Genomic DNA, 22,308 nt, shown 5'->3' on the forward strand with positions numbered 1-22,308 from the left:
ATATCCGCTCCCATCGACAAAGCGATAGCTCCGTCAACTCGAGGCTCCGAATGGCCTCTACTAGCCCGTCAAAGAAAGCCGAGTCCGGTGCCGGTGCCAAAGCCGGGCAGGCAGCTTGTCTGGGTACCTCGATGGGCAGAGCATCGCGCGTACCCACACAGGTAGCTGGGCAACGTCGCGTGGGCGAGGGCGAGCTCCAGGGAACAACTTGCCACTGAGAACACCCCTAGCACGGACGCGTTCAGGCATTCACAGCGTGCTTTGAGTGCGTGCAGCGTCCGCAGAGGTACCTGCCATGGTACGAAGCTTTGGGTCGAGAGCAAGGTATCTGTCGTCTCTCTCTCCTCCCGTCCCTCCACCTCTCACCACGGGATCACAATCCGTCTCCAAACCCAAACCCTCCGCCCCAAAAACGTTCGTCCAACAACCATCACCCGGAACCAGATTTACCAGCTCATCATTCGCTCTTCTTCCCAAAACAAAAGACGACCCATTTTCATTATTCGCTAAACGCCCTTTTTGAACTTGTACAACTGTCACTACGACGCTAGAGCGCTAGGACACCAGCCCTTGGGCCCTCTCGCCTCCCTCTCCGTCTCCCACTGGCACTGCGACCGCCCGCCTCCACCTCCTCCTCGCAACCACGTCAAGCCACCAAAAAACATCTCTCGACTTCTACATTCCCCCTCTATTGCCATCCTGTTTATCGTTACACAATATCTTAGTATTTCCACCTGCGACGACAACGACTACCACAACCACCAACAGCGAAGCGACCTCCTTGTAGCACACCCCTGTCCTCTTGCCGCAAGCCCTTGGCCCTCTGAGGCTTGGTTCGAGAAAGCCAGCAGAGCCCAGCCCAGCTGTTGGCTCCACATTTGGCTCGCCTTGTCCAGCCAGCACCACCACCTTAGGACGTCACCCTCCTCCGCCATCTCATCCAATATCTGTCACGCTCAGCTCTCGCCTTGTCGCTCGACGCTATCGCCCGAGATCCCTTGACGATAATACATTCACGCTTCCTCGCCGACTCACTGACTGACCTACCACTGATCGATCGACCTGCTCTCCACCCACCGCCGCTGCTATCGCCTCCGTTACCGCATCTCCGCCTCGCCACGTTTCCTCGTCACACCTATCGAGAATCAGCCTTGAAGGCCATAACTCGCTTGTCGCCCTGAACGCGAACCCGCCGCTCTTCCCATAAGACTCAAAGCTCCTATAATACCCTTGGTGTGCGCCTGAATTCTCCTGGGAATCACTTCTCTCTTCTCCTGTGCGACCGTCTCCTCTCTCGGATGCGCATCGCATCTTCAGATTCCATACCATGATGGCTGTTCGATACACAGCTGAAACACTGCTGTTCTTGCGGGATTCACCGCTATGTATAAAACCTCCAAACCTCCCTCCTGCCGAGGATTGGATGGGGTAAGTACCAAGTACTTTCAGCTGCTGATATCAATCTCCTGACCTCGTGCCTCAGACCCCCACCTGAACCAAACCGTACCCAGAACAAGACGACCGGTGATCGACCTCGATCGAATGACAACCCTCTCCTTGACCAGACCAACCGCCGTCCCGGTGTTGAGAGACATGTTTCACGGAACAGTGCCAGTCGGTTCCCCCTGGATTGAACCCCATGCTTGACATGTGCTGACCGATGCGCAATTGCTTAGACCCTGAAGATCTCGTTTTTGCCCCCCCTCGAATGGCCTTTGCTTCAGCCCGAGGCAACAAATCTACCGAAAATGACAAGAGCGCGAAAGACTCTGATGCTCCAGCCCGTTTCGGCAACTTCCGAAGTCGCAATGGCGATTTAGAAAACGATCGGTTCCGCGAAGGTCGCAACAGCAATGGCTTCCGTCGCCGTGATGGAACTGAGGGTGAATCTGACGGTTGGAGTACGGTGAAGCCTCGCAAGAGTTTTGGCCACGAAGGCGCTGAGCGCTTCCATGGACGTATGGGAGGCAACTTCCGTGACGGCGGGCGACAGCCCAGAGACCGCGATGACCGCGAAGCTACTCGAGATCGCCCGGCGCGAAACTTTGACTCGTTCTCCCGAGACAAAGATGGCGACGACAATGACCGATCTCGAAACGGACCGAATCGAAACAAGTCTGAGTCGTGGTACAAGAACGAGCCTAGTACCAACACGAATGAAACATCAACCCCTGATAAGCGGGAGCGCATAGACCGCGCAAAGAGCTGGAGAGATCGTGATACTTCCGCCGAGGTTGCGGATGATCGCTCCAATAACCGCACGCATGAGAGACGTTGGGGACGTGATCGAGACCAGCGAGTCGAGCGCGAACCCGAATGGCTTGATGAACCTCTTGAGGAGCATCCTGAAGCCCACACGCAGCAGGATTTCCAGAAATGGATGGAGGAGATGAAGAAGGCCAAGGCTGGCATTCCCGCCGCTCCCCCCAAGTCTGCAGCTGTCGAGGCGGCTGAAGCTGTTGTCGAGGCTGAAAAGCCTCCAGTGCAATCTGCTCCAGCAGTGGAATCTGGTCCTGACAAGTTCTTTATGGCCTTTGCGTCCAATGCTGGTCTCGACACGCCAGGCGCTAACGAGGCCAAGGAGCCCGTCGCCGCCAGCAAGCCCAAGCCGACTGGAAAGTCTTCGAGGTTCACTTCGTTCTTTTCCCAGCCTCAGGAGGAACCTCGAGGAAAGACTGAGCCTCCCACTCCCATGACTGGACCACCTATTAATGGCGGCATTCCCCTGCCTCTGCCTCTGCCTACTGCCTCGGGCCCAGCCCCTGGACCCGAGGATGAGCGACAGGCTTTCCAGCAACTCCTTGCGAAGCTGCAGAAGCAGACAATGAGCGCCACACCCCCCGGTCCTTCACCTTTCGCTGCCCCTCAGGGCACGCCGCCCAATGCTGGTAGACCGAACCCCATGGCCTCGCCCGGATCGCCTTTCCAGCAATACGGAGGTGACCGCCGAATGGACGGCCCACCCATGGGCCGACCTCCGCCCCAACACGTCCAGGAGATTCTCGCTCCCCGACCGCAGCCGCAGTCTGCTCGTCCCGATCAGCTCCTCCAGGACCTTGTGGGTCAACGCCAGCGCGCCCCTAGCCAGGGATCTGGCCGCCCTGACGCCGCCCGCAACAACAACAATGCCGAGTTCTTGATGAACCTCATGAGAGCGCCGCAAGACATGCAGCGCAACGAACTGTTGATGCGTATGGGACCCCAGCCGCAAAAGCCTGGACAGATGCCTCCTCAGCTCAACGACCGGGAGCCCGACTTCCCTAGGGATGACCGCGGCCCGCAGCGTATGCGCCATCAGCCGCCGCCCGGCTTCCCCATGGAAGAACGCTTCCACAACCCCCCTGACGCCGATGGTCGACCCAACCAACCGACCCAGATCTTGCAACGTCCACCTCCGCCCCCAGGCCTGGACCAGATGCCACCCAGTTGGATGCCAGGCGGCGGCCAGATGCCTCCTCCTCAGCAGCGAGGTCCTATGATCCCTCCTCCAGGCTTGGCTGGTGGTCCTGGTGGCCCTGGCCCCAACCGCAACATGCCCATGCCTCACATGTTCCCACCAAACTTCCCTGCCGGCGCGATGCCACCTCCTCCCGAGGCCATGGGCGGTATGCCCCCTCGTAACATGCCTCCGCCTCCGCCCGGCTTCTTCGCCGGCCCACCTCACGGCTTCCTCCCCCCAGGCCTCGGTGGCTTTAACGGACCTCCTGGACCCGACTTCCCCGGCGGTCCCTTCGAGGGCCGAGGTATGCCTCCTGCTGGTAACCCCGGCCGCGGCGCCACCTTTGGCAGACCTTAAAGCTACTCTCCCGAACTGCCATGCTTCAACCCCCCCCTCGGCCACTTGGAGCGGAGTTTCCCCCTCCAAGTGCACCGCACATGTACGAAATCTATCAACAGCCTGTCTCAAACCACATTGGAACAAAAAGCGTCTCGCTTCTCCACTAGCGAAATGCTTTTTTTTCTTTACACTACTGTGTGACCACCAACCGGAGAAAAGAAAAAAGAGGAAAAACCGCAACCATATCAACAACCTGAGAGCTTGGAAAGCAGTGGCGGACCAACGTTCAACGCCTCCTGCAGATAGTACTTGTTTTGTGAAACAAACCTGTCCCTTTTTTATTTTATTATTCTTTTTTTATCTTTTTTGTTTTGGAAGCAAGGCGATGGGGAAGGGGACAACAGGGAATAGGCATGGAGGCAAAAATTCGGTTGTTTGTTAGGTAGTGGGTTCAAATGGATTGGTTGATAGGCAACTTGATGTTTCTTGTCGTCATGTAATGTGTGTGCCTTGTGTGAGAATAACTCTTATGAGGCGAGACATGTCGTTATTCAGGCCAGGCAGGGGAGCGAAGAAGCGTTGGAAAAAGAGATAGCTTTCAACACCACCAACAACAAACTCATCACACGGAAAACTTGTATATACACAGGCTAGCCCTTTTATGTACACTTTACCACCCATTTAGAGCAAGCAAGCAAGCAAGCAAGACATGTTGATTCGTCGTGAGACTAAAAGGCAAAACGCAGACAACGAAGAGAGGAAGAAGAAACGCCACGCTCCGTCGAGGGCTGCAAAGAACCAAAAAGGGTACAACACGAACTATAGTTTACCTGCTTTCATCGATCGCCACCCAACACAACAACAACCTCTTCGTATCGCCAAGATATAGTAGATGGCCCCTCACCTCACACAGGGCACTTTTCTTCCCAGCCTGTACTTGAAGAGCTCCTGTCACCTTTCCTCCGACCAGGCGTCGTGAGCTCCTCTGTTGAATCTTCGGTCCCAGTCGTATCAGACCGCCGAGCCAGCGGCGACACTGCAGCCGCGGAAGAAACACTCCCGCTGGAAGAGCCCTACTTCTTTATACCCAGGAAATTTCTCCGCTTCTTCTCTTTGTGGTATTTGCCACCATCCTCTTGATGATATCCGCTGCCGCTGTGGTGCGAGTTCGGTCGTGAGGTGCCGTTGCTGCCGCCGTGCGGGTTCAGCGACATGTTGCCCATGGCTGCCGTAGGGGGTGCGTTCCCAGGGCGAGGCTGGGCAGGGAGACCACCGGGAATTGGCCGCCGTGCTGGACCGCCAGGCTGCTGTGGAGGTGGCTGTTGTTGAGGTGGAGGGCGAGGAGGTGCCGGGCGCTCATACAGGTGTGCTGGTGCATGTCTCTTGGGCCGTTCCAGAGGTAGGTCGAGCTGTCGCTTGTCTCGGCTCAAGTCACCAACTTGACGGACAAAGAGCTGAGGCGAGAGCATGTGCGAGGTTGCCAGGATAATATCGCGGCTCTTCTCAGCGCCAACTTCGTAGCATGCACGGCTCTCACTGTAAGTCGCACCTCCAGCCATGAAGATGATGATTCTCTGTCGGTTCTCCGGCGGACGGCGTCCCGCTGCTGCCCAATTTGGTCGGCCGGCGCGTAGAGATCCTCCCTGTGCTATCAGAAGGTCCTCATTAGGGTCCAACGGAGGTTTCACATATGGGAAGTGTGTCTGTTCTAGCACGCCTCTTGCGAGAGCATCCAGCATGTGCTTCAGAGCCGGTTCGAAGCGAGCCAGACCGTACTCCTCGCTCAGCTGGGTCGCCTTCGTGTCGATGGGGAATAGGGGCGGAGGAGGCTGGCGCACGTCCTTGAGCTCATGTGTCATGAGTCCGCCGAGCTGCGCAAAGTTCTCTACAGCTTGGCACTCTGTCTGTGGGAGGCCCGAATGGGCGAGAAGTCTCTTGATATCCTCCTTGATAACGCCGTCCCGGTAGAGAATGAACATGACGATGAGTCGAAATCGATCCGGGAGCGACACGGCCTCATCATCCAACAGTCGTACTACGGAGTCGAGCACGTTCTTGGGCCTCCGGAAGTCCTCGTCTAGCCCGGTTGCCAGAGTCTGCTCTACGTTGGAAATGTCCATCAGCTTGTGCTTCTGGAATATGTTCATGCATTCTTGCGCCATGGTGAGGTGCAGTGAATAAGCCTCCTTCATCTCCTGGAACTGCGGTAGGCCTGCCAACATGTCGCGAATCGTGTTCAGGTTGGTCGTGTCGGCGTTCTCGTTGGTGAAGTGTGGGTTCTGCGCGAGGAACTTTTGGAAATCGTCCATCAGCTTGGAAATGGTATCCTTCATGTGCCTGTGTCGGTTATCCACCCAGATTTTGTCCTTTTCCGCGAGCTCCATATCCTTCTCTTCTGCTTCAGGAGTTCCCTCGTTGATGGTGGTGCGGTAGGTGACCTTGTCGCCGTCCTTGATAGGTAGTAGGTCGTGTGCCATGGCTTGGTAGGTGAACTCGTGTACAAGTGGTGCCATCAAATCCATCGATCGATCCGTGATCATCAGCGTCGCTTGCGGTCGCTGCGAGGGAGGCGGGAAGTTGGTATCCCATTGCGCATAGCCATCCAGCTCTTCTTGCACGAATCGAGCCAAGTGTGTGCAGAGGACGCTCGCTTCGTGAAGCGCACCCGCGGGCTTGTAGTATCGGACCTTGGGGTATTCTCCAAGAGTAATACAAAGACCGGCGATCTGTTTCTAGATTAATGACCAGAATTTGGGCTGGCGCACACTGTCGGCCTACCTTCTGTGCTAGGCTCTTCATATGCTGGGGAACCAATGCGTTGCATGACGGGTGGTAGAGCATAGGGAAGCTCCAGGGGTCTCGGAAGGTGACCAGATGAGACTCTCGAGGAACAAAGTCGATAAAGAGAGTTTGGAAACCGGCGCGAAGCTGGCGAGCCCCGGGGAAATCGTCAATCTTGCGTCGCAGTGAGGGGTCGAGCAGTCCAGTCCAGACAAGGTAGGAGCTGCGATAGCGTCGCATTTCATAGTCGGCAAGAAGGCAATCGACGGCGAAAGGCTCGGGGGAGAGGATGTAGATGGCATCCATCTCAGGGTTTGGTTCGCGACGACTCTCGATGAGCTCGATAGCTAGACGGAGGAGTAAGGTCAGCCAAGAGGCTTCGCTGACAGTGGCTGGGGGGCATTTGGATGGGTGGACGGACTGGCGATGTTGTTGTTGAGAATGTCATCTTCCTTAACGACATTGTAAATAATCTTCTTGGAGTTCTCATCGACGATTAGGCATTTCCACTGGAAGGCGGAGTGTTAACTGTTGAACTTGATAAGCTTGGCGGAGGGATGTTATAGCTTACGTCTCCTCGGGTGATCTGTTTAATCTGCTCCAGAATGGCTGGCGATGCGCGTCAACAGAATGGCCCATGGCCATGGCTTAGAGTCAATCAGACGTACCATCGTGCTGCTCTTGAATGACGGACAGCCCCATGGTGAATGCTGTAGGCGGGCTGCCCCGTCACGTCGTTGGGTACAGAGGGAGGATGCTGGGCGGAAGCAGGAATGGTCGGAATGGGAGTCGCGACAAGAAAAGGAGGAGGTTGAAGAGATTCTAGGATGACAGACTTGAAACCAAGACCAAGGAGAAGCGCGACAGCGTCAGAGCCAAAGGTGAAGCCAAACCAAGTCGTCTACGATTGAGTGTCGAAGATCCCAAGTTTGGGTCTCAACTCAGGAGTATGGCGGGGTTTCATTCAAGCCCGCACCCAAGGCCCCATGGATGGCACCTGCGCATGAAGTGGATCCCGGCCTCTGGTCCTGGAGGCTCTGTCCTTAGCGCACCCCAGTTGGTTGGCTGGTGATGGTCGCTGTGAGAGTGAGTCCGCTGTAGGACAGCCCGAGGCCCGCTGTAGCCTGCCCCCAAGGACTCACACTGGGGTGAGCTGTTTGGCTGCGGAGCGGTGTGTGACGGCGCCGCTGCAGCCGATGAGGTCATCACCAAAAGCTTGGGTTAGTATATTTGGACTTCGTTCGAGACTGGAGAGTGAGCCAAGGTTGGCAAACCATCTATTTGATTTGCATCCGCTATCTACATGCATGAATAATTCAGGGTCCGTGTCAGCTTGATGTTCCGTCTCAGAACAACTGTTTCGGGTTGATATCCATTTCTTTAAACAGATGTGCCAGCAAATACTGGTTGGTACCTCTGACGTCTGTAGTGAGTGAGTGCCTATGGGCCACCATTATGTGTAATCTTATTTGTTAGTCCAGGTTTGTTAATATGGCATTCTATGACACTGCCTATGGATAGGTATTCATGAATAGATATCCGTCAATCCAGGACAGCGACGACTCACATCTCATAGACCTTCGCTTGCATCCCTAGGTAGCGGTGAGTCCTACCGGACTAGATGCAGGTCCTCAGCCGCGTTACGCAGCCTCCACCAGTTCACGGACAGTTCATACCTATCGTCACCTTCAGCCAAGGCATTTTGGCAGTCCCGCGACACACTATAGGTTCTTCCGCACCTCATGATGTTGGTTTGCATCCAGCTTGGCCCTGTCATCTGTCACTTCCGTCTCCCCTCAGGTACCTCTCAACATCGACCCTCCCGTAAATCTCCCCTTGTAGTCGTTCATTTCGTTGTCGTTCCTTTGCTGCCAATTGCCGCATCTCCTTGCGATTTAGCGGTTTTGGCTTCTCTTCCTTCTCTTTCTTCTGAATGTGCTCTGGCACGGTTGCGCCGACTCCCAGAGTATCCTCCTTGGTCACCACCTTGATCGGGTACCGCATGCCTTCACCATCGCGGCCGAGACCTTGCCGGGCATCAGGATCCCATCCTTGTGACTTGAGAGCCCGCAGTCCCATGCGGGACCGGTCAAGAGCTGAGGGTGGATGGGAGTGTTTTAGTGAGACCTGATGGGCCATGGATGCTTCATGAGGTTGGGACGTAGAGTTAACGGGGAGCTCGCAGACAGGGCATATTTCAGCTGTCTCCTGGCCAGACTCCTTGGTGTCGGGCTCGGATTTCAACACGATACTGGCGTATAAATCTCCGATGGACGTATCTGTCGCTTTCGCAGGCGTCACGGTTGTTGTGACACCAGCATCTGGATCTTGGGCGGGGACAAACTCAACCCGCTTGCGCTTCAACCCTGCACCAAAGGCGCGCTTGTGATGCAGGGGAATATCCTCTTCGTCATGGCTCTCATCAGAAGCGTCGTCTCTGAATCGTCGCATTTGACAGTGGCTCCCGTCGTGAGCGGTGGCGGATGGTGTTTTAGGCAGGAACTGGAGGTGCTTGAGACACGGGTCAGGTCCATGTGGATGGTTGTTGTGTGACCCGAGGAGAGTTTGGTACCTGAGGCTTCCACTCTGGAATGTGCAGAGTGCAGCCTCGAAAGTGAGACTGCTTCTTTCACAAACCCAAATCAGACACCAAACCAGCATTTCATCGAGTGTAATCCAACCAGTTACATGTACGATATCCATTAATCAACGAGACGTTTCTTTGCGAGAGCCAGCTTCTTCCAGCATGGAGAACCAGCACTTGACTTCAGAGCCTTCTCTCTACGTCTTGCGGCTCCCATCTCGTCCATTGGACTTTACCCTTAGCGACAACTTGCCTCCCCTTCCATCGGATTGGGACTTTCTTCCTCGGCCATCTACGACCCCGTTTCCTTTCTTGGACCGTCTCCCCCCAGAACTGTTTCACATCATCATTTCTCAACTTGACCTCGCCTCTCTACATGCCCTCCGGCGAACCAATAGACGAGCCGCCGAGCTGCTCTACTCCCATTCCGAGTACAACGCTCTCATCACCCATGCTTGGGATGCAGTCCGCGGCGCTCTATGCATCGACACAGCCAAGATTATCACCTGCAAGCAATTGCACGAGAAGCTCTGTACCGAAAAATGCGACGGCTGTGGTGATTTCGGCGGCTATCTTTACCTCCTCACCTGCAAGCGAGTGTGCTTCGTCTGCTTCTCTGAAAGGAAACGCTACTTTCCTGTGCCGCCAAGCCTCGCATGTCGCAAGTATTGGATCAGCAGCGAGGTTGTCGACACACTGCCTCACATGAAAGTGATGCCCGGCGTATACTCGCCAGCCCGTGTCGCCAGTGTCGAGTCTGTATTTGTAGACTCCGAAAGCGCCCTCAATGCCGGTCTCGAAATTCACGGGTCATCCGATGTCATGACCGAAACTGTCATAGAGAAGGAGATGGAAAGGATAAACGAATATTCTCGAAGGCGATACGAGGCGGCATTCTCTGAGGAAGATCCTAAGCCTTTCGTTGAGCCTCCTGAAGTCTTCCTCTCTCGATGCGATGAAAGAGTGAACAATCCGCACCGCTTTTTGGCCATCGTTCCGGCGCCGTGGCTCAACAAGTCGAAACAATTGACGGAACAAGGCTTCCACTGCATCGGGTGTGAGGACCTGGAAAAGATGCCTTTTCATCACCGACGGAGATTCACAGCGACCTCATTTGAGGAGCATTTGGGAGAATGTGGCGAGATCAACCAGGGAAAACATGCCAAATTCGGGTCTGAGGATGATCAAGATGAAGACCAAGGCGAAGACCAAGGCGAAGACCAAGGCGAAGATCCAGACGACGAGGATCCGCGAATGCGTAACCTGGGCCAACTTGAGATGATGGCATTGTTTAGGTTATGGTTCTGAGCGAACATCAAGAATTCTTCTCAGCTGGACAAGACATTCTGCCAAGATGGATGGAGCGGCACTTGAGATGCTTCGGAAACAGCACAGGTCAGCAATTCGCAACTCGAAGCCAAGTGACGTAGTTGGCTCCATTTACGGCCATGCAAGATCGGCCGACCTGACCTGGTACCGCATTATCCTTCTCTTGGGCTTCTCGCAACTCGCTTGGAACGTTCCATGCATTCTTTGTCAGGCAAGCCACCTGCTTCCAAAGCAAGGGCTTGATGCCGACTCATACAAAGCTGAAGGGTTGAATGGGTTGCTTGCCGAACCACCGAACTCAACATCCCAATCAGATACCCTGCACACTCCACAGGAGGACCGTTATTCCCGCATGCTTTTCGGCCTTCGCGATGATATCGTCGAGACATGTCGACAGGGGTGTCATTTCGCGTCTCGGTTTCTATTTTCGCTCTTCGGATCTGGTTGTCGCTGGTACTTTGCTATCTAAGCATCAACACCATGAGCGGTAAAGATGTCACAGCTCCGGAAGCCGGAACATGGAAAACGCCAATTGTCGTGCCGTCTAACCGCCCAGGCTAAACGTTGCGCCTGCAGGGAATCGGAATGGCTTGCACAGCTACAACAAGCATAATTCTCTGTGCCATCGTGTGATAACTCACCATGGATCTGGGTATAAATATATCTGCCTCTGCGTCCACACTCGATATTCTCAGACCAGTCTACAATTCTACTCAGCACACAAATCCCTAATAAAGCCTTCGCATCCTTTTTCACTCAGAAACTACAGCCAACTTTCGCTTTCACCATGTCGACAACTGATATACCCAGCGGCCATCCCAAGGTCATTGTCAACACTGGAGCCAAGAATGTATGTGCCTGGAGATCACAACGATAAGACGACCCAGAACACTTACAGCTTCAGGTCTCTTTCTATACTCCCATCCAGGATCCTCCCGCGGGAACACCATGGGATCCCCAGCCAGAAGGCACCCTCTTCTCACCTCTCAAGCTCCGAAACCTCACTCTCCGTAACCGCATTATCGTGTCACCTATGTGCCAGTGCGTCGTCTTTCCCATCAACTCTTGAGTTATACTAAACTTCGCGTAGATACTCCGCTAAGGATGGCTACATGACCCCTTGGCATAAGCAGCATCTCGGCAGTTTCGCAGCCCGTGGTGCTTCGCTCATCATTACCGAAGTCCACTCTGTCTCACCCGAGGGCCGTATCAGCCCTCAGGATGCAGGCATCTGGGAAGATGGACAGATGGTGCCTTTGAAGGAGGTTGTCGAGTTTGTGCACAGCCAAAATAGCAAGATCGCTATCCAAATGGGACATGCTGGAAGAAAGGCGAGCACCGTCGTGCCTTGGCTTGATCGCAAGGCCGTGGCCGTCAAGGAGGTGGGATAAACAAGATACTTGAACTTTCAGAGCACACATGCTAACCTGCTCTAGGCCGACGGCTGGCCAGACGAAGTTGTCGCACCGAGCGCCATCCCTTTCAGTCCAGAGACTTTAGTCCCCAAGGAGATGACCACAGAGGACATTGCCAAGTTCAAGCGGGACTGGGTTGCGGGCGTCAAGAGAGCACTCGTGGTTGGCTTCGACGTGAGTCTCTGAGCTTTTATTACTCGCCAATCAGTACTAACAACAACAGGCCATCGAGATTCACGCCGCTCACGGCTACCTTCTCAACTCTTTCCTCTCGCCAGCCTCCAACCAGCGAACAGATGAATACGGCGGTTCTTTCGAGAACCGAACCCGTCTTCTCATTGAAATCGTCCAACTTACTCGCACTATCGTCCCTGCAGACTTTCCTCTGCTGGTCCGCATGCCTGGCACGGACTACCTCGACTTTGACCCCTCTTTGCCACAGTGGCATATCGAGGAAGCTGGCAAGCTAGGCAGAATCCTGGCGGGCGAGGGTGTCGATCTGCTCGACATCTCGGGCGGCGGCCTGGACAGCCGACAAAAGATCACCGCCGGCCCTGGCTACCAGGTCCCCTGGGCCGCGGCCGTGAAGAAGGCCGTCGATGGAACAGGGGTCTCGGTGACTGCCGTGGGCAGCATCACTTCCGGGAAGCAGGCCCAGGGCTATTTAAGTGATGGCTCCGTCGACGCTGTGCTGGTTGGCCGTGGGTTCCTCAAGGACCCCAACCTTGTGTGGCACTGGGCTGACGAGCTGGATATCGACATTCATGTCGCGGCTCAATGTATGTGCTGTGTGATCTGCTGTTATCTAACCCTGCTAACTATGTCGATAGATGGATGGGGTTTTGGCATGACCCGTACGCACCGACACAAGAGGCATTGAACCTGGAACTGGAGTGCTTCGAGTATCATAGTGTTATTGGTAATGATCTCGTTTCTTGATAGAGAGGCGTTTGGTATAGAGGATGGCTGTTCTGGGTCAATGGGATCTCACATGATAGAAAAATAGTAGACAATTTGACCGTATTTCACCTGCACAGGGTGGTTGTTAGTCAAAACCCGCTCATGGGAACAGCTCAAAGTTCAGGTAATCAAGGGAAAGGCCGTGTATATTCGTTATCCTTCATAACTCGTAACATATCCAGAAAATATTCAGCTCATGCATAAGCACTACTCTTCCGCCGCATAGCTCGCACCTTCTGCTGCGTCCTCGCTCTCTGCAACCTTTCATCGTCCATGGCCTGGCGCCATGAGCAGTCCGAGGCAAACTCGCATGTTCTACACTTGAAAGCCTCTTCTATATCCACGCCCTTGGCCCTTCGCTCACCTCGCCACCAGGCCATGTAGTTGGCGAGGAAGGCGTCCAGTGCTTGTCTAGAAACGGGGAAATCGTGGACGTCAATCTCTTGACCGTCACTACGATGGACATATTGGACGCGGAGCATGTGGCCGAGGGTATGTTCGCCGTGTGGAAATGTGAGATCCATCTCGTGCTCGACGAGTGGTATGAGCTCCCGTAGGGTCCGATACTGTAGTAAATCGGGACCTGCTGATGATGAGCTCCGATAGCTCGATGAACGGTGGTCCTCTGTGGCCGAAACCTCCGCCTCCGAAGCGTCCACGAATATCTCATCATGAAGGCTCCCGACCTGAGCGATGAAGGTGTCCGAGAAAGTGTCGTCGGGGTCGAGTCCGTATCGCCGGAAGACCTTGAGGAAGTTGAGCCTGCCAGCCGCCATGTCGGACAAAAATCGATGATACAGTAATAACTGAATTTTGGCAGGTCTGATGAGGGCGTTTGACGGGGGAGCATACGAGCCTCGAGTTTTGACGTCTGCGAGATAGATTTTTGGACCGCCATGGCTCTCACCATTTTTAGGTGGGAAGTAATCCGTTAATGTCGTCTGTTGGTAATTGCTCCGCGACTCCTGACTGGACAACTCCTCTTCGAATTCGGGATTAGGATTCTCATAGCTGACGCTGTCAATGATGCCATTCACGAGGTTGTCATCAACCATGCCCCAAACTTCCAGCTCCCGGGTAAGCCCGGTGTCTCGCAGGGTTCTCAGGCCTTGAACCAAGTTCCAGAGTCGAAGTCCAAATGCGTCTTCCTTGGTCATGATATCGATCTGGACTGTGGTATGGACCTCATCCTCAAGTTTTTGGTGGACCTTGGACCCTTGCTTCATCGCGGCCGTTCTTGTCCTCCGGCCGCCTGGTAACCGGGTGAGAGTGTACCAGTACTGCAACTCACACCAAGCACCCGAAGTGAGATCGCTCACTGTCAGAGGCTTCTTGGGGTAAGAACGAAACCGCTGTAAAGGTGAACGGCCGTCATCAAAGGGATCATCCTCGACGGAGTCAGCCTGTAGTCCCGCTGTGACAGTTGAGTCAGACTTCACAGCTGACTTGGACTCTAGGTTGGACAAAGCTTTGGTGACTAGTCGCTTGGGTCAGTTAGTGCGACGAAGTCCCATGGCAAGGTCACCACGTACGATCCGGGTAGAAAACTTCTTGGTTGAGTATGGCCGTTGAAGATAACGGCAGTGGCGTAGGGAGGCTTGAGCGAGCATAGGAGGCTTCCCTCGAGGCCTGTATATCGTCATGCCCAAGCGTTGGGCGATTCCTGGCCTCTTGGGCAACAGCCTGACCGCGAAGTCTGCCATCTGGAGCATCTATCGCCGTTATGTTCGCCTGCTGCTGTGGAGGAGCGGGGGGGTCCTTGTGTGAAGTGAGCTGGAGCAGCAACTCCTCTTCCTCGACGGAGAAATCATAGCCAAACTCGTCATCGCTGTCTGGCGTCATGATAGCCTTGGCCAGGGCATGCGATGATGAATCATGGAAGAGCAAAGAGTCTGGTGTGTCTAGGTAAATTGGGGAATGACGCGCGAGAGAACCACGGAGTCACGTGGAGAGGGTGCTGTAGGTAGGACAGGCAGGTACACAGCAATTCAGGCACCAGCTGCAGGAGCATCCAATCCTAAAATAGGAGTCGACGTTTTCATCACTGCCTCAGGTATTGGGTGCCTTGAACAACGAAAACGGTCACGTCGAAATTAGCTTCCGAGACTTTTATGTTTCTTTTGAATAAGTGAACGGAACATGCCTTACCCATCCCTGTTTTCAGCCTCGAACCACCAGAAATAGCTGCTGCCGCCCCAAGTTCGCCTTGACCATAAAACTAGCCAAAGGACGCCTTGCCGCTGTAAATACGAGCATGGCAGCCTTATGGCCCAGCGCCTATCCCCTCGCTGCGCTCTCCTGAAACCCGCTAGAACCTCGTGCACTGCACTGCGCTGCGCTACAGGAGTGGCTTGGCTGCCTGCGACCGACCGACCACGCTGGCCCGTTCTTAAACGGCCGGGGGTGGGATAGACTATCCGAGTCCTAGACTCGCCCTCCAAGGCAGCAGTCAAGTACAAAGCTTTCCCAGGATCCCTTCAAGTCCAATCGCTTGGTATCGAAATATCTCCAAAACCTACCCTCTCAAGAAAGTCAATCCCCCGACTCCGCAATGTCCAACGTCCTCCGTATGCGCCGCTGCCCCACCCCCGGGTCCGGCGCCGAACATGGCTCCGGAGCCATCAAGCCAGGCGTCGCGGACCAAGCATCGCCAAAGGTTACCTTTATGGCTCTTCCAACCGAGATCCACCTTGCTATATCTCGCATGCTCATCTACCCGGATGCTCTCTCCCTGAAACACACCAACGCCCACTTCTACAGCCTTGTCGACACGGGCGTCAACCTCAAGGTGGAATGGCTTGTGGAGAGGCGGAGCTTACACCTCGAGTGTCCCAACGATAGGAGATGTGATCTGGGTAGTGATCTCCGGTTCTGCCGCGGTAGTGTCCCGTAAGTTCTCACCCTACGAACAGCTTCTGAACAAAGCTAAATGCCATCATAGTCTTCTCATGCAACGCCGGCGAGAGCATATTGAATGCGAATCTCGGCCCGGCCTTGGTTGTCTCGTATACGGGACAAGAACATGCTCACATCGCTCAGCATTCAGCAGGAGGTTACCTCGCTGGTTGCAGGTGAAGTTGACGATAGAGGTGTGGTGGATAGTGCTCGCCATGATACCTATCGTCTGTTGCTGGGTGTGGCTGGCCGAGTTTCTTTGAGTTTTCCTTTAGTCTCAAGCCTTGTTCTTTGTTATATTATCGGTTGTCTTTATCATTACGGGAATCATACGGCGTTGGTCACGGAAGGTGGGAAGTAATCTTAATAGTCATGCTACAGAGCAGTCACAGGAGCACTTTGTTGTATGAAATAGCAAATCGAGTTAGCGAAATGTAACTGATAATCCTTTCAAGCGTGTAAATTGCTGTTCAGCAGTGGCCGGTTGTGTAGAATAGCTCCCTATCCCTTCAGTTTCGACGCTGAATACCGCATCAAGACTCGCAAATGATGCAGCTTAGGTCCAAAGCAATCTATCAAGCGGCACAATTATCTACTTTCAAATTTTCAATATGTTTGACTTGCCATGCGCAGATAGAGAGGGAGATTCTCAATGACTTGCCCGTACACGCAACGCCGCACGCCTGCAGATTGTCAAACGCCAACTAAGAGCCGGAGTCTTGATGAAACACTGGAACGTGTCCAGCAAGAACTGGACGTTAAACCCCTTGGTACTGTTCGACGTGGTGAGCCTACGTGGCGACCATGCCAGCATGAGACAACGACTACTGCATCTGGTCTCATGAGAAGTCGCATAGCGTGGAATCACATTGATGCATCTCGTATCCATCCGATATTAAACTACTGCCAGTCAGAGGTTGTCACGCGGTTGGAACCTGAAACATCAAATAGTCTGTATGCACATGTATATTGAAAGAATGAGTCAAGGTCGGATAACACTGACGTAGACTAAACTATCACAAATAGCTAGACACTCGATAAATACGCCCCCAAGGATGAGAACGAGGCAAAGGGCAGACAGACCCCGTCAGCCCCCTGAACAGTGTTCATCCCCCTCCGCCACTTCACTGCCGAAGGAGTCGTAGTCGTTGAAAAGGATGCCCCGCGGTGCAGGACATGAGAAGGGTACTAGTTGAGTATAGGCGTCCGGAGAGGCCTTCTCTGGTGATGGAAAAGCAGCAGCAGCCGGTAATGACAGAAGCGCGATATTGGTTCAACTTCAAAAGTGATAGAGAGTTATACCCCCATCTGTAGCCATGGCAGTTCCGGTCGGAGTTAAAGGAGAGTTGACTGAACGTGAGCCATAGGCATCTACAATCATCCCCCTCTAGATCTTCGACCAGCGCAGGAGCACCGCAGCCGCAATGACTGGCAGCACGCTCACCAACTCGCCAAGGCCGGCAAACTCGGGTGGAATCCTCGCGTTGACAAACGCCCCAGCAGCCAAGAGGACTGCAAAGGTGTTGTACACGAAGCTCCACAAGAAGTTGAACTTGATGCGATTGACCGACTTTCGGCTGGCATTCATCATGGTTAGGATCCCAGCCAGAGATGGACGCATGAGAACAACATCTGCAGCAGATTGCGCAACATCAGTACCCTCGTTCATGTGCACACCGATGGTGGCTTGGGTCAGCGCAACAGCGTCGTTTGTACCATCGCCGCAGAAAACGACAACGGGCTTCTTTCGATCAGCCTCGTCACCCAGAAGAATTTGGATATAGTCCTTCTTGTCAGCGGGCGAGCTTCGAGAGCGAACATTGTCACCAGCAATACCCAGCTTGGATGCCAGAGCCTGAACAGCTCCATCGTCATCGCCCGAGACCATATGGACTGAGACACCACGCTTTTGCAAGGTGTCGACAGTGGACGCAGCATCAGACCGGAGTTCATCTTCAAGGCCGTAGACCGCCTTCAACTCGTTGTTGATAGTAAAGCAAAAGACGGTATAGCCCTGAGCTAGCATCGGTAGAACAAGGTCATGGTTCGAGAGTTCCAACCAGCGAGAATTTCCAGCCCGGAGCTTCTGCCCCTTCAAAGTTGTTTCAACACCCTTTCCAGTCAAACTCTTGGGCTCAGGTACAGTCCATGCCTTGACACCCATTTCTTTGAGGTGAGCAGTAACGGCAACTGAGACGGGGTGCCGACTGTTCTCAATGAGACCCAAGAGAGGTCTAAGGGCATCCTGGTCAAGACAGTCCTGTGCAACGACCGACAGTTTTCCTCGAGTCAAAGTTCCCGTCTTGTCAAACACAACATGCGACGTCTTGTGGGCGACTTCAATAGCATCCGCAGACTTGAAGATGATACCTTTCTCAGCTGCGACTCCGCTAGCAATCACGATGACCATGGGAACTGCTAGTCCGATTGCGCAGGGGCAGGACACAATGAGAACGGTGATGGCATATGTGATAGCCTGGATGGTAGCCTCAGAGCCACTATGACCACGAACAGTCATACCAATCGCAACCCAGATGACAAAGGTGATTATTGTCAAAGTCACCACCACGGGGACAAAGTAGGAGGCAACCTGGTCTGCCAAATCCTGTAGCTTGGGCTTTGAAAGCTTAGCCTCGTCAACCATGGCGGCAATGGCATTGATGGTATTGTCGCTAGGAAGGCGATTGAGACGAACAGTCATGACTCCAGACCCGTTGATGGACCCAGCAATCACCACAGATTTGGGGTACTTTTCAACAGGTCGGGACTCGCCCGTGAGCATCGACTCGTCAACTTCCGATGAACCTGTGATGACTGTTCCATCCGTAGGAATTCTAGAGTCTGGGAGGGCTTTGAAGACATCACCATGCTGGAGAAGTCGGGCGTCAATCTCACGCTCCGTATTGGTCTTTTCATCAACGAGGATAGCTGTGGAAGCCTGGAGCGAACGGATTGAGATGGACTCGACAGCTCTCTGGCGAGCAAGAGCCGCAACCCATCGGCCAACCATGATCAGAGTCACAAGAAGAGTGCTCGTCTCAAAGAATTGACTGGTCGACAGTGGATTTCCGGCGATGAGATAGCCGAAGGAGATCACAGAGAAGATGTAGGCGGCACTAGTGCTCAGAACGATCAGCAAATCCATTTCAATGACCCTTGAGAAAACGAGAGCCTTGATCGCCTTGGGATAGAAAGGACCTGCGACGACGAATTGGACAATGGTGGCCAAGGCCAGCGAGGCCGAGGAGTAAGCCACTTCTCTCTCAGGAATTGGAGCCCAGGCCAAGACAAGAACAGGAATCGTCAAGATGGCAGATAAAAGTGTCATGTATCCGACATGACGAACATGTTTACTACCAGCCTCAAGAGAAAGGTCGCCATGAGGAGGGGCAAGTTGAATGGGAGGGCCCCAAATCTTCTCGGTGAGATCTCGAGCTCCAACGATCTTGGGATCATATGCAACTCGAACCGTTTCCTTGTCCACAAGAGTCATCTCAAGCACGCCTTCTGGCCAGGTCTGGCTTATGAACTTGGAGGCATCACCAGGCACAATGAGATCAAGGCTGGAACCGTTGTTCTGGACTCTCTCGCACTTGAACTCAGTGGTGCGTTCTAGGTGTTTGATGACTTCTTCGACTGAGCCCAGACGGAGTTCAAGGTTGAACTCGGCACGAGAAAGAACAAGGCTCGTCTTGAGGTCCTTGACGGCGGGGACAGTTGCGAGAGTCCGGTTGAGCTTGGTCTCGCAGCCAGTGCAAGTCATACCAGAGATACTGAGAACAACATGCTCTTTCCCTGCTGCCTGGTTCTCGACATCCGTGATGGTCTGGATCGGGGCGTTTTCGATCTGTAGAGAAGCATCAGGCGGACCAGAGGTGCAACAATCATCCTCGCAAGAGCCTCGGGGGCTATCAGCTTGCTTTATCTCGCAACAAGAATCGGCACAGCTAGCCTTCGAGGAGACAGTAGCTTTGCTTGGCGGCTTGCAACAAGCATCAGCACAGGCGGACTTGGGTGGCTCTTTGACAGGGACAGCCTTTGGCGTGCTGCAACAACCTTTCGCACATCCGCCAGCAGGTGCCTTGATGGTGGGTTTGGCATCAGAGCAGCAATACTTGGCGCAGCCAGACTTCTTCACGATGGGGGCTTCATTGGGCTTGGGCTGTGTGCAACAAAGGTCTGCGCAACCATCGCCAGCGGAAGACTGCTTGGCAGGCTTCTCAATGGAGCAGCAGGATGCAGCACTGTTCTTGACGGATGGGGCTTTGGGTGGCTTGTCCTTAGAGCAACAAGAACCGGGGCATTTCTTGGTGCTGGTGTCCTTGACACTGTTGTCTTTTCCAGGCTCAGAGCCAGTACTACCAGACTTGGCCGTGGAGACAATGGGGGGCTCAGACTTGGAACAGCAAGCATCGGCACAACTACTCTTGGCAGGGGGCTCCTTCGCAGGTTTGTCACCTGAACAACACGGCTTCGAGCAGCTATCCTTGACAGACGGGGTCTTGATTGGCTTGTCCTTGGAGCAACAGGAGCCAGCGCAAGCACCCATCGGGGACTTCTTGACGGACTTGCAGCTGTCGGAGCTCTTTCGCAGGCGAAGGCGGTTCTGCGCAGCCTGGTCCTTGGTGACGCTGCCGGTGCTGCAGCAGGAGTCCACCGAAGTACGGATGAGAGAGCGAGTCGACGACTTCTTGGAGCACGACTTGGCCCCGACCGACGGGCGGTCACGGGTCTCACAGCAAGACTCTTGACCGATGGCGATGAGAGCACGGCAGAGACATCCGAGGGCCTGGAGAGTCGCGCCGTAGCGATCGAGGGCAGAGAGGCTATGCTGGCCACATGCCTTGCCGTCGGTTGCTCCATTGCAACCGGAGCTGCTGGTACGACCAGTCGCGTCTGACAGCGAGGTTAGTAAACGCTGTTGCCGCTGCTTGCTTCAAACGGAAGCTATTCACCCCTGGATTGGCCAGTCAGACCGGCAGCACTCATCTTACACTCCCGCATGGCGATGCGGTCAAGGCAAGATGCATCACAGCAAGGGGAGATTTTGCCGCGGCAGCAATCCGGCGCGTCGGAGTCGTCGTTGGGCTTTTCATCCGCACAGCTGCCGGAAGCGCAGCAATTATCCGCCTCCTGGGGGACAGAGGCCTTTTGGCTGGGCTCAGATTCTCCGTCATCGCAGCAAGAATCCTGGCAGCTGGCGTTGTCTTCGACTTGAGCCGGAGCCTGTGTGACCACGGGCTCGGGCGCCGGGCCTGGGTCAGGGCGCGGACAGCAGTCGCACCCCATGGTTGAAAGGGAATCTCGAGTTTGTTGTTAGTTCAGATTTGGAGAGTCTTGTAAGGATGTTGTCAAGTTGAGCATCTCCAGAAAAGCTCCTGGCAAACGAACATGGGTATCGCTAGCCTGCCGTCTTCGGAGAGCGGCACGTGAATGGCTGCATTATCGCCAACAATGAGGAATAGGGAAACGCATAAGAAGCTGATAGATCAAAAAACAAATTTGTAATGAGTGTAACATTGCTTCAAACTTCAATGCAAGTGGCCTCGTTGGTAGCAAGTATCCTCCTATGAGGCTGGCTTCGACATGAACGTTGAAAGAATGAACCCTGTTTTCTGTGCCTGATCAATCAAACAGATAGCAAGCAATAAGTAAGAGTAAACTTGACGATATGAAATAACTTCTATCACTAGCTATTCTTAGTTTGGTGGGTGACTTCGAGCCTGTTGACGACTAGCAAAGGGTCCATAGACCCTGCTTGCCCAGCTGTCATGATTCCTCACCTGTAACTATCCGGATAGAGACCTACAGAAACGCAAGAAAGGTGTATTATACCAAGTGGATATATTGAAAATAATGAATGTTTGACAGCAAAAGCTACGGTGACCCAAGACTAAGGAGTGACCAAGGCGCTCAACATATCCCAAACACCACGCAGGAATTTCGGGGAGCTGCAGTGAAGGAGCGTTGACATTACATTCACTCCAGCGTTGGTCTATAACACAGGCCTTGAAGAGTTTCCTTAGATATCCCATCCTTGAATTCTACATTCTTCAAGAAGCAACACCAAGCCCAACCGACTGTCTTCTCTTCATCCCACAACATCCCTGTCATCAACTCACCCACTCAAGCCCATCTACCTCCATCAAAATGGCATCCCAAGCTACACTCAACCAAGCTCACGTCTCCCTCCTGGACAGCTTCCTCTTTGTTTTGGATAGCCACATCGAGGATCTGCTCGTCCGCCTCAACAAGCTGTACCAGATCATTGAGAACCTCCCCGCCAACCAGGCTGAACAACACACTCGTCTTGATCTTCTCGTCAAGCAGTGCAGCCTCGAGGCCGACTGGGCCCTCAGAACCTTTCGCAGCTACACCGCCATGAAGGAGGCTGCTTCGCCCATGTCAGGGAATAGGCGCGCCAGCAGGTTCCGGGAACTATGAGTCCCCAACTATCACTACCCACCGATCTCACGAGAGCAACACACTAGGATTATAACCTGTATTGATGGATCATCAGCGCCCCTAATGGTAGGAACTTGACGTCACGGATTCTGGATACTGGC

General features: G+C 54.0%; 8 protein-coding genes across 8 annotated transcripts; 4 read left to right on the forward strand and 4 right to left on the reverse strand.

Moving 5' to 3' along the window:
- Nucleotides 1–1,327: 1,327 nt before the first annotated feature.
- NCS54_00228300 (Hypothetical protein) lies at nt 1,328–3,796 on the forward strand (the record flags this gene model as incomplete). The annotated part of the gene is made up of 3 exons (XM_053147885.1): nt 1,328–1,428; nt 1,484–1,614; nt 1,677–3,796. 3 exons carry the CDS (start codon nt 1,328–1,330, stop codon nt 3,794–3,796), a joined length of 2,352 nt encoding a protein of 783 aa, XP_053003860.1.
- A 1,055-nt stretch (nt 3,797–4,851) lies between these two features.
- On the reverse strand, nt 4,852–7,261 carry NCS54_00228400 (Hypothetical protein; the record flags this gene model as incomplete). The annotated part of the gene is made up of 5 exons (XM_053147886.1): nt 4,852–6,504; nt 6,557–6,906; nt 6,981–7,068; nt 7,131–7,168; nt 7,228–7,261. The coding sequence occupies 5 exons, from the start codon at nt 7,259–7,261 to the stop codon at nt 4,852–4,854; spliced, it is 2,163 nt and encodes a 720-aa protein (XP_053003861.1).
- A 1,071-nt stretch (nt 7,262–8,332) lies between these two features.
- NCS54_00228500 (G-patch domain-containing protein) lies at nt 8,333–9,031 on the reverse strand (the record flags this gene model as incomplete). The annotated part of the gene is made up of 1 exon (XM_053147887.1): nt 8,333–9,031. Exon 1 carries the CDS (start codon nt 9,008–9,010, stop codon nt 8,333–8,335), a length of 678 nt encoding a protein of 225 aa, XP_053003862.1. The 5' UTR covers nt 9,011–9,031.
- Nucleotides 9,032–9,305: 274 nt separating this feature from the next.
- NCS54_00228600 (F-box domain-containing protein) lies at nt 9,306–10,451 on the forward strand (the record flags this gene model as incomplete). Its single annotated transcript, XM_053147888.1, has 1 exon — nt 9,306–10,451. One exon carries the CDS (start codon nt 9,306–9,308, stop codon nt 10,449–10,451), a length of 1,146 nt encoding a protein of 381 aa, XP_053003863.1.
- Nucleotides 10,452–11,259: 808 nt separating this feature from the next.
- Nucleotides 11,260–12,767, forward strand: NCS54_00228700 (Oxidored-FMN domain-containing protein; the record flags this gene model as incomplete). Its single annotated transcript, XM_053147889.1, has 6 exons — nt 11,260–11,322; nt 11,377–11,513; nt 11,563–11,854; nt 11,909–12,061; nt 12,111–12,666; nt 12,718–12,767. 6 exons carry the CDS (start codon nt 11,260–11,262, stop codon nt 12,765–12,767), a joined length of 1,251 nt encoding a protein of 416 aa, XP_053003864.1.
- A 274-nt stretch (nt 12,768–13,041) lies between these two features.
- On the reverse strand, nt 13,042–14,701 carry NCS54_00228800 (Hypothetical protein; the record flags this gene model as incomplete). Its single annotated transcript, XM_053147890.1, has 2 exons — nt 14,380–14,701; nt 13,042–14,324 (listed from the first exon to the last, which is right to left on the reverse strand). Exons 1-2 carry the CDS (start codon nt 14,687–14,689, stop codon nt 13,042–13,044), a joined length of 1,593 nt encoding a protein of 530 aa, XP_053003865.1. The 5' UTR covers nt 14,690–14,701.
- Nucleotides 14,702–15,398: 697 nt separating this feature from the next.
- On the forward strand, nt 15,399–16,005 carry NCS54_00228900 (Hypothetical protein; the record flags this gene model as incomplete). The annotated part of the gene is made up of 2 exons (XM_053147891.1): nt 15,399–15,736; nt 15,789–16,005. 2 exons carry the CDS (start codon nt 15,399–15,401, stop codon nt 16,003–16,005), a joined length of 555 nt encoding a protein of 184 aa, XP_053003866.1.
- Nucleotides 16,006–17,129: 1,124 nt separating this feature from the next.
- NCS54_00229000 (HMA domain-containing protein) lies at nt 17,130–21,031 on the reverse strand (the record flags this gene model as incomplete). Its single annotated transcript, XM_053147892.1, has 2 exons — nt 17,130–20,638; nt 20,698–21,031. The coding sequence occupies 2 exons, from the start codon at nt 21,029–21,031 to the stop codon at nt 17,130–17,132; spliced, it is 3,843 nt and encodes a 1,280-aa protein (XP_053003867.1).
- Between the last annotated feature and the right edge of the window lie 1,277 nt (nt 21,032–22,308).

This window comes from Fusarium falciforme, chromosome 2 (assembly GCF_026873545.1).
Source record: "Fusarium falciforme chromosome 2, complete sequence".
NCBI lineage: Eukaryota > Fungi > Ascomycota > Sordariomycetes > Hypocreales > Nectriaceae > Fusarium > Fusarium falciforme.